The 11,060-nt window shown below is 39.4% G+C and overlaps 1 protein-coding gene across 6 annotated transcripts in view; it reads left to right on the top strand.

Moving 5' to 3' along the window:
• The first annotated feature begins 143 nt into the window (after window positions 1-143).
• The window catches only part of LOC115339243 (GTP-binding protein 10-like), a 60,882-nt gene continuing 49,965 nt past the window's right edge, over window positions 144-11,060 (top strand). Inside the window, exons 1-9 of one of the 6 annotated variants that reach the window (XM_030008927.2) lie at window positions 144-642; window positions 1,026-1,088; window positions 2,474-2,539; window positions 3,592-3,701; window positions 5,656-5,732; window positions 7,147-7,245; window positions 9,003-9,152; window positions 9,276-9,453; window positions 10,468-10,591. In XM_030008927.2, the coding sequence (XP_029864787.1) occupies window positions 235-642; window positions 1,026-1,088; window positions 2,474-2,539; window positions 3,592-3,701; window positions 5,656-5,732; window positions 7,147-7,245; window positions 9,003-9,152; window positions 9,276-9,453; window positions 10,468-10,591 (1,275 nt within the window). In that variant the 5' untranslated portion in view covers window positions 144-234. Of the gene's footprint in view, window positions 643-1,025; window positions 1,089-1,882; window positions 1,900-2,473; window positions 2,540-3,591; window positions 3,702-5,655; window positions 5,733-7,146; window positions 7,246-9,002; window positions 9,153-9,275; window positions 9,454-10,467; window positions 10,592-11,060 lie in introns of those variants that run through there. The other 5 variants (XM_030008935.1, XM_030008930.1, XM_030008928.2 and 2 more) reach the window with 5 other exon arrangements.

Here is an 11,060-nt window from a genome sequence, read left to right as displayed (position 1 = left end):
AAGCGTTTGTCATGGTGGTCTCTCAGGGTGGAATTTTTCATGATCAGAAGTTACAGATTGACCGGCCTCTTCCCCTCCAGCTCCCCGGCAAGTGGGAAAAGCCCACTCTCTGCCCTGCGCAGGGGTGGGGAAATGTGTTCTGTCACAGGGCACGAAGTGGCATTCGTGGCAGGACGGAGGAGGGTGTCAAACAGGGGTGCCGCGGCGGCAGAAGCGTAGAGGTGTAGCACCGGAATGAGGCAGAGGGGCAGGACTGGGGCCCGCAGGCCGCGGGGGGGACACGGGGCGCACGGCGGCACCCCGGCGGTCCCCACCGGCCGGCGGGACCCGCGCTGCCCGCTGCCCCCGCCGGGGGTGCCGGCGGGCGGGGGGACCCACGCGAGGCCGCCGCGGGCCTGGGCCCCGGCCGCGGGAGGTGGCGCCGCCCCGCTCCCATGGCAACGGCGCGAGGCCGCGCTGCTGCGGCGGCGGCGGATCGGCACCATGTCCTCCTTGGCCGTGTCCGAGCCCCCCGCCTCACGGGCGCCCTCTCGCTCCCCGGCCCGCTCCCCGGCGCTGTCGCCGGCCCCCGGCCCCTCTCGCTGCGGCGGGGAGCGGCGCAGGAACGCCTCGGACGCCGGCGCGGACCTCGGCGCCGTCCAGGTGAGCTCCCCCGCGGCAAGGAGTCACCCGCCAGCCCCGCCGCCTGCAGCCGCCGCGGGCCGCGAGGCGCTGCCCTGGCCTGGCCTGGCCTGGCCTGCCCTGGCCGGCGCTCGCTGCCCTGGCCTGGCCTGGCCTGCCCTGCCCCGCCCTGCCCTGGCCTAGCCTGCCCTGGCCTGGCTTGGCTTGGCCTGGCTTGCTTGGCTTGGCTTGGCCGCTAGGTCGGGCTGCGAACAAGCCCCGGTTTGTGCTCCACACACAGCCTGGTTTTACCCGTCCGTGGGTAGATGCGTGTTGGTTTAATGCGGCACCTTGACGGTTTAAGGTTTAAGCACTTTTAAAGCACAGTCTAAAAAAAAACCAAGTTAAAAGTGTGGCTTTTCCAGGATACACAGTTAAGATCAGTGGATCTGAGTCGCGTCATCAAACTACTTGAAGATTCAGACTCAGTAAGTAAGCCTGATACCTCATTATTTCAGTTACACAGGTAGTAATGGGGCTTAGAAAAGTGTATTATACAACTACTTTAGTACCTGCCCTAAATAAACCAGATGGTGCTGGTGGCTGGGGCTACAGAGCACAAACCTGAAGTATTTGTTCTGCTATTTGAACACTTCTAAAGATGGTCATTGTAATAGAGAATGGTATCAGTGATGGTTTTATATATTAAAAAAAAAAGCATATATAACCCAGTACATCCTCACACAGGCACTTTGCCAAAAAAAAAAAAAAAAGACAAAAGCACGTGTATTTAAAAACTACACATGCAAAATTTCTAGCTTGTCTGGGATTTCTTGAGTGCTGAAACCTACAGCTGAGAAACAGAAATACATACAGAATTACTGAAAGTATGTCAGGAATTTATGTAATTGCCTAAGTTAACTGCTAACATTTCTCCAGGGAGGTGATTTTAAAGGAAGGAGAAATACACAAAGTTCAATGTTGAGGAACAAATATGACTACCTAGGCATAGGCACAGGAGAGCATAATCTCATGGATTTCCACAAACTGTTTTTCATCTCCACAAGATTTGGCAGACTAAATTCACTAAACCATCAGTTATTTTTGTTCTAAAAAAACTAATATTTTATATTCTTAAAACAAGAACTCGATTAAACATACCACATTTTAAATTAATGCCCCACAGAGAAGTAGTTCATGTCCTTTTTTTTTCCCCTTTTGATACAGAGCTGATAGAATAAACTTACTGACTGAAGAAAAATGTGCTGGATTATAGTGTTTACTGCTTCTCTAGAGAGTGTAAGATATATGATAAAATGCCCTTAGGATTCTGGGCTTGTAGATTCCTGAAACAGCTTTCTGGCCTGCCTCAAGTTGCAGTACTCTTGCCCAGCGTGGAGGTGCTCAGAAGAGCTGGAATGAATGCTGCATATCACTGACACACCCTGACATATCCTCACTTCAGTTGTTTTTAACTTTGAATTTGCAGACTGTTTCCTAGTGGTGGCAGAGCTCCACTCTAAGCCACTTAGATCTACGCTTTTATACATTTATGTCATGTGTGACATAGGTTTGGTTTTCTCAGTTGTCTTTCACAGAATCCCAAAGAATTTAAAAGAAAGAGCCCACACATTTGAACAAAAGATAGAGTTTTAAAAAGCCTCTTCAGTTACAAGAGCACAGACTCCATACTTAGAAATGAAGCTTGATCAAGGAGCTAATCCTGCTGCAAAGCACTTTCAGAATTTCATTGTGTCTTGTGATGTTTTTTAATCTGGTTTCCACTTTAATTTAAACTTAAAAGGGGATAAACATAATCACTTAATGTTCTAAGGCAAACTGCAATTAAAACCTTGTCATTCTTTTGCTTAAGAAAGATTTGGAAAAAGAGCAGCTGAAAGCTCTCAAGAAGGTAGTCAAGCATTTTGAAAACGGGCTTGTATCCTTTTTGCCACTGTAGAATTCTGAAGTCATGGTGTTTTACGTATGATAATACTCTGACTTTTCAGCAAAGCATTTTATGATGTGCTGTACTTCCATATGGAGAGCAGTGATGGTCCACATACGTTCTCATCATTGGCCTTCTTGTGCACACATAGCCAAGGTCAGTAGGTTAGCAAGATTCTTGGATGCTAGATTCTTTTGCTACAAAATTCAGTAGAGGAATCTCACCTGTACAGTGGTTGAAAGTGTTCAAAATGTAATTAGTGTACTTTCAACTCAGAATAGACAAGCATAATAACTGTCACTACTTAAGAAGCAGAAGATAAAATAGCAATGACTTCCAGTGAGGAGACATTTTAAAGAAAAATAAAGTCAGACTAATTAATCTGAAACTTTTTTTGTATTTACAGTACAAATTGAAAGGCTTCAAATAATCAGAAGTAGTAGGGAGGGTGTGGGCATATGGAAAAATGTGATTAATTTCATACAGTTCAGCTAATTGCCACAGTGATTTAAGCTATCACATTACTTCACAATTGAGTTGTGGCTAAGTACTTACAGGCAGTTTCCATGAGTCAGTGGATTGGTAGTAACTTCTCAGTCTCAGTGATCTGTTCAGTTTTGATCTTGTGCCTCTACCCTAAATTAGATAATACATGTCTGGGTCCAGATTTCCAAACTTCAGTTAGTCACTTTGGAGTAGAGTAGGAAAAAAATTTAAATACCTCAAGGCTGTCTCAGAATTTAGATAGGTAAATCTGACACTGATGTAAAGACTTTTCATCCTGTATTTTTAGATACTCAGTGCTGAACTTCCAGTGAGTTAAACTGATAAGAAAACTAAATCAGATTTGCAAAAGTTGTACTTCTGTAAAAGTAAAGCCTAAGTATAGGCTCATATGCTTTATTTTAGACATCTAACTCTGAAAGCATTGGCCTTGTTTTTTCTTGGTTGTGTCTTTGAAGTATGATGAATACGGTTTTCAACTTTTTCTTCTGATTCATAGCAGTAAAAACAATATGATTTCCTTAACTTTAAAGTAAAAGCCCCTTAAGGATTTATCACAAATAATTGAAATTCTTAACCTGTGTGCAGAAAAAATGAACGAACAAGAAGCTTTCACTGAGCCTTTATGTGAACTTATTAAATTATGTGGGTAAGTACATCAACCCTTCTTTTACAGATTTAAACACTGCTTATTAACATGTTCATACATTTTCTAAGGCATCTGACATAGCCATACAGCATCTATCTACAAGGCATCTATATCTGCAAGGCATCTATTGTATCACCCTTCCTTTTCATGAACTGTGTTTTCCTTGAGTCCAATTTCTGTTGGCATGAAGGAGGGACCCATTTTAGCATTTCAGTATCTGTGGAGCTACCTATTACATCATCCAAAACTGTGTTGTCATTGGCCCCAGCTTGCTTGGAAGCAAGATTCCCCACGGTGTCTTATTGCCTGAGTAAGCTGGGACTGCTGGCCTCAAAAGATTCAGCAGCTAAGTCCTGCTGAGGTATGTTTCGCTGTTTCAGACGAGCTCTTTGAGTTTAAAAACCTGAGGTGACACAAAGACACTTTAATACTTGAAGGTAAGCTTTATGAAATGACAAGCCATGTTGCAGAAGAGAAAGAACCACAACAGTTGGAGGATTTGGGATTTATAATTACTTTAAAAACATACTGCATGAACTTTTGGGCATCTTCATTGTCATACTGTACTTTAAATTATTTGTACAATAGAATTTAGGTGTTATCCACACTTGTCAGTAGTCTTCTCCTCCTCAATAATTTAATAAAGTTACTGATGGAATGCTTGTAACTACAGTTACTCCTGTATTTAATTAAAATTGGAGAAAATAAGGAAGAGAAAAATTATGCCAGACAGAAAATGAGTCGCATAGTTAGTATACCAGATATTCAAATAGGTTTTTACATAGCTTCCTCTCAGCTGTTAGGTCTAATAAACATAGAACTTCTCAGCTGAATCTTTCAGTTGTACTGCTTTCCTTTGCTGCCACACAGTGGAGAATGAGAAAGCACCTCACAAAGTTTTGTTTTCTTCAGTCTTTGGCAGAATCGTGACAAAACTGAGAATGAGTGTATAAAGTCGATAAAATGTAGTTGTGAGTAAGACTTTTCATCTCCTACAGCAGTCAGCAATAATTGTGGTTTCTGCAATGAATATATTTTGGAAGATTGCACCCTTGGGTTTTGCTTTAATTTCTGTACTGTGGAAATTCCCCCACAATTCACTACTACTTCATATGACAAAGAGAAGCCTATAACTAGAGGGAGGAGCTGTTATTTAAAATTTCCTTTGAGATACTAGAAGTCTTACAGTAAAATTTTCCACTCTTTCGTAACTGCTTCTGTTTACCTGTCTTCCCAGGTTTTTTTCAGTGTCTGTTTCTTTTTTTTTCCGCCCATTTATTCCATTATTTGCTCTCTCCTTTCTTTTTCTCTGGCTATGTTTGCAGAGGTAAACCTACCAGAAAGCTACTTCTACACTATGAGCTGCAGAGATCTTAGCATAAAATTGTAATGTTTACTGTTAGAGAATTTTTAGCACTTACATGTTTATGTCATATCTGAGTATTTTGCAAATCTTGTTGAATATTTTTAATATCCTGTTTTTAAAAATAGATTTGTTGTTGGGCTATTTGGAGTGAGTTTATTGGTTTTATTTTTATCCATTTCAAGAGGTCTCGCCCAGGGATATGATCCTTTTTTCCCACCTCTGCACGTGTCTATGCATAGTCTAGCTCTGCAATAGCCTGATAGTGCCTAGGTTCCAGGATTTAATCTCCCACATTTAAATGACATTTGTTTATTCAGTATTTCTTATTGCATCAAATATGAATTATGAAAATATTACCTATGAACACGTACCACTAATTGCCAAAATGTAATTGCCAGATTATGGAACTGGAACTTTCAGTGTAGAATCAGCATTGCAAAGAATGTATTTGTCCTGGGAAAAGTGTCCTTATTTGCAGAAAACGTCAAGGAAGAAGAGAAAAGCTATTGAGCTTTTCTGGTGACTTGATTGAAGTGTTCTTCTGCAGTTTTAAGCATAGTTGTAATATTTTTAAATTTCATTTTGCAGATTACCGTTTCAAAAAAAGAAATTATCTGATGAAGTAAGCTATTCTGTGGCAGTTTCAAATTGCATTGCACAACTGGGTGAGTGTAAACTGATATGCCACAATAAAATTATTATTATGCCATAATAAAATTAACTATATTATTAGCATGATTTTAATTTCTTGTTACCTCATTAGTAAATGTAAGTAATTTCTTCCAATTATTCATTCAGTCCTCTGCTTTTCAGTATTAGAAACCACTCCTACTTTGCTGTGCAGCTAGCCTGCAGATTAGCTAGCAGAATTACCCATTTGCCAATGTCAGAAGCTACGCAAGATAACTTTATCAGTACAGCTGAAGAACTAAACCTGTCTATAGCCTGTTTCATTTCATTTTGCTCTGAGAAATTGCTGTATAAACACTGAAGCCTGGGATAAGGGGAACATGTATCCCTCCTGCTTCTTTGAAACCAAATGGAAGAAACAAGTGAGAAACAGTAACTCCTGACTCCCAGCTCAAACCTTCAAAACCCAAAAGCCTGAGACCTGCCACCTACAAAGGCAAAATACAAGTCAGTTTAGTGCCATGCCTTACTAGGGGTAGCAGTTTCTGACTTCAGCTTCCTCCTGCATCTGAGCCATGAGCTTCTATCTTTCAGAAATCTGTTTTAAGAGAGCTGTTGAGGAAAAGGTGTCAAAGTCGTGTCTTAATGTCAGTGAACTGCTTAGTACCAAAATACCTTTTTATGACCTTGCATGTTATATTTGTGATTTTCAAAGAAAATACTGCAAGCACTGTAGGTCAAAAAGGATTCAGAATAGAGCAGGGGTGATATATCAGCTCACTTAATGGTAAGATTTTAATGGTAAAGAAGTAGCACAATCAGCCTGTCACACATGAAAAAAGATTACCCTTGAAATGGGTGAGAAAAAAAATATTTTTAGAAGTCTTTATTTTCACAGGTCCAAGTAGATGGCAGAATGGCCTCCTGGTTTCAGATAGTTGCAGATTCTCTTTAAAGTAGCATGTCCAAAAAGACCCTAAAATCTTAAAAGATTTTTTATATTATCCATGTTAGGTACTGGTAGCTCTTAATGGAATTCTCTTTATCTTGTGGAAAAGGATCTTTTTCTGTGCTCCCTTTATGTCATATCATGTCTCCTAGAAGAGTTTCTGACATGTTAATGATGACAACAGCCTAGTGTAGTGGCTTTCCTCTGAATTCCACAACTTCTGGAATAACATCCAGTCTCTTATAAGGGTCTTTAGCCATAAAGCAGAGGAGGTCACTTTTTGATTAACCCTATGCTACTCCTCCAAGACCCCTTTGTCCTATTCAGTGTGGGAGTCCCTGTCCCTTGAGTATTTTATAATCAAACTTTGCATGAAATGACAGATTGGTAGGGGGCATGACCAAAGGAAACACTAAGTACTGTAAATAGAAGTGTTAAGATTACTTTGTAAAAAAAATTATAAATTTTGTAAATTACTTCTTTTTTTCTGTTCCTGACAGGTTATTTGATGAGGGTGCCAAGCTCTCAAGTTAGAATACAAATCTGTAAGTGTGTTGTTAGCTTTTATAATACGGAGCTGCCGAGAAAACTACTTTCAGGTAAAGCACAGTATTTTCAAGTGTCACAAGAAATCAAGTGTTTATGATCCCAGCTACTTTGAAATGGCTCTTTTAATTAGCTGTGGATTAATTTTTCTTTATAACTATAGTTACTGTATCTCATATATTAAACATATAGCATTGGCAAATGTGCAATTAACATGTTTTTATAGAAATGCATACTCAAAATCTGAAATTAGTTCATCAGTGTACAAGGAATTAATTATTACACTTATGAGATTAGGATTAAGTAGTATCCAGAAAATGTGAAGTGGTCACAAGTTCTCTGAAACATGGATAATGGAGGAAGAAAGAGTAGTTAGGATCAGAATTATAAGAAGGGAAATGTAATTTTCAACTTCATCTATGTAGCCTGGAGAGAAGCAGCTCTGGTTTCACTTGTGTTGTTTGTGAGGGATAGCTCTGAGCCCATCTAAATTTGATTGAGTTCATATTATATGGACACATTTGAGCATAGGCTTTGAATAAATTGTGTGACTTGTCTCTGCAGAAAGAGGTTGATGATGCCGGTATATGAGCTCAAGCATGATCCTCTGGTATTATGGGTAGGCATGCAAACTGTCATCAGAATCCACTACTATTTATTCCTTTGACCCTTATGATGGTGCCGGAGGCTGTTACCAGGCAAAGTCAGTCATGGATCCCCTCCTAGAGGGGCACAGGATCATGTGTCATTGACACAGTGCGGATCCAGAGCGCATGTGAGGGAGTATGCTGGATGTCAGTGTGTTCCCTTGCTGTGTTCCTACAGCGTGGCACTAGTTCCTGTGCCCTCTTGTTGGTTTTCATTTATTTTAGGAGGCCTAAAGAAGCTGCAGCTGCAACAGCCCTCACAAGATTCTAGAAAAATGAAAGCGTATAAATCTGTTTTTACCTTACAAAGAAGACTCAAATCTCCAGATTTAGAAAATAAGATATGTTATCTCAAAAATGAAGAATGTATTTCAGTCTGGTTTTTTTAAGTCAAATTCTTCATCTCTAAGCTTATATGTAAATCTTGCCAAAGTTTGAACCTGCAGAGTTCTCTTACCTCTGAAGTAATACCAACTTACAGCATATCAGAGTTTATGCTTATTTAACACTCATTTCACCATGTGCATTATCTGCATTTATCAATCCTGCATTTCACATCATTTGATATATATTTTTTAAGCTATTTAAGAAAAACTTTACTTTCATGAGTTAGCATATATAAATATAAATTTCTTTTCTCAATGCATCCCATTCCCCCATAATTCAGTAATGAAATATGATTTGCATATGCATGGGCAAGACTAAAAACAGGGACACATTAGAAAGTCAAGTTTATAAATCAAAGATTGGATTCATATTTTAAGTAACATGATAATAAAAGGTATTAATTCTCTAGTGAATAGGCTACAGAAGAGAGCTAGGTCCTGCACCAACAACTTGTTGCAGGACCTGAAGAAGGTTTTTCACCTCTCTATAACCCTGCTTGTTCTTTCATTCTGTAAGTTCAAGGAAGCAATTAATTTGTTTATATATCATTTTAGTCTTCTTGAGGTTAAGTCTGTTGGATATGCTTTAGACACTATTAATACTCATATATAAGAAAAGCAGCTCTTGTTTATTAGTTTTTTTTTTCAATTGATTTTAAGAATAAGAAAATACAATACTCAGTTCTCAATCCTTTCTTGAGAAAGGATGAATATTTTATGAAGTAACCAAAATTCTGAATATTTACTGCATTATAACTAAAGCTATTGTATATGCAGGTTACCAACCAACAAGTGCAAACTATAAAATTCAGATGGCTGAATTAGGAGGATTAGCAGAAACTCTCATTTTGTCACTAACATTAGTTGAAAATCAACTTACTGAGAAGTTGTGGGTACTTAAAGCTCTCCAGCATCTCTCCAGCTCTGGTTAGTACAAACTGTTCTTTCAACAATCTCATACTTCTGATCTTAGATCATTTGTTCTCTGAATATGCCTAAAACAATTACTGACCTACAGGGAATTAATTATTCAGATTTTCATAATTTCAGGAGTAAATTGCAGACTTATGATGAAGGCCCAAGCAGCCAGCAGACTCTGTTTGTATCTAAATGGTGTTGATCCTTCAGGACAGCTGGTGTTCCGCTCCTCAGAAATCCTATGGAACCTATTAGAAAACACCTCAAAAGAAGAAGTTGTTAATCAGCTCAGTAGCTTGGAATGTGTACAGTAAGTACAGGGAAACATTTTATGAATTACTATTCTAATTTTGGAGACATCTAAAGCATTGCTATCGTGTAGCATTTTGTTTGAAGTGAATCGAGAGAAAATACGAAAGGGGAATGGAGGTCTCTCATTAAGTCCTCATTAAGTTTTCAGTATTAACACATCCGATTCTCCAAAATGGAAGCACTACTGGATCAGGCCTCACAGCCAAGCAGCCCATGATTTAGACCCCTCAGGCATCTGTTTCTGTTTCAGCAAGTTAGATAGCACTGTGGCCAGTAAGATGCCAGGAAATGATATATGATACAAGAGGTGCCTGCCAGGTAGCTTACAAACTCAATGGCCAGGGTCCAGCTAAAAGCACATCCAATCAACTTCAAAATTATTTCATTGTCAAGCCTCTCTTTATTTCATGAACACAGCATTCCACCACCGGTTGTTTCTGTTACATCAAGGTGCTCTGCTGCATAGTGCAGGAGGTATATCCCTATCTATTGCTTTGTATGATGAAAAAGTTAATGGCACCATTTTCAAGCTGATGTTAGGCTCGGTAGGCCAGTATTACTGCACTGTTGAAGTGCTTATGTTATAGGATTAGTAGGAAATTCTATGCTGTGATACAGAAGGCTTGGTTCTAGATCCTCTGCTGGAGTAAATAACAGGTTCTTCATTAGTGAGTTACACTGTTTTAACTATTTAGGACTAGACCATTTCTTCTCAATAATCATTCAACAACATCCAGTTCCATGCTTGAGTAAATATTATGTCTTCTATTAATTATAACCCATACAGTGGAAGGTGCAATTTGTAATACATGCACCTTGCGTATATGCTTAAATTGGATGTCTAGTGGTACACATAAGAATCCATTTCACAATAAAGTTTTAAGTTATTTCTCTTGCAGTTAAACCCTAAGGCTTTGAAAAGTATGATGCTGAATGAGGATTCATATACATAGAGCTGTCTAAAGTTAGAATATGAAAAGAAAAGGTAAAATGCATTTCACTTTCTTTTAAGTGCTTTGAAAGAAGTATTTGTAGACCTTCTCATGCATGGTTTCCGGCATTATGATCGTCAGCTACGGAATGACCTCTTGGTGATTGCCACATTACTAGCTGAAAACCCTGCAGCACCTATGATTGTAAGTATTTATACTTATATTCCAGAGGCTAATAACTTCTCCTTTGCTATTATATACTCAGTATTTTTCCCCATTAGGGTTCTAATATTTGTTCTGCTCTGTCTCCAGTGCTTTCTTCTTCCTTAGATTTGCTAAGCAAGAAACCATTTTTCTTTCTGCAGTTCCCTTTACCTCAAAGAGACTTCAAATCTGTAGGTCATTAGCCTGGAGTACTAGCATCAACCTTATTTAATACTTAGAAAATTACACTAACGCTATTCATTTGCAAAAGTTAATGTTAACGCCTGTGTTCTTGTAGAGATTCTCAGATGTGCCATTCTGTTACAATGAGTTTTGCACTAAATCTCTTTTGTTGTTTGAAGATGTAGAAGTACAGGCTGTATTCAGATGGCCCGAATTCAACTGAAGTACCTGTGCCTCATAACCAGGAACAAGAAGGCTCCTCCAAAAATCAGCTCAGAAGCTCTAA

The sequence above is a fragment of the Aquila chrysaetos genome, chromosome 3 (genome assembly GCF_900496995.4).
Source record: "Aquila chrysaetos chrysaetos chromosome 3, bAquChr1.4, whole genome shotgun sequence".
Classification (NCBI taxonomy): Eukaryota; Metazoa; Chordata; class Aves; order Accipitriformes; family Accipitridae; genus Aquila; species Aquila chrysaetos.
The sequence above is the reverse complement of the archived record's forward strand: the minus strand, read 5'-3'. Positions and strand labels throughout refer to the sequence as shown.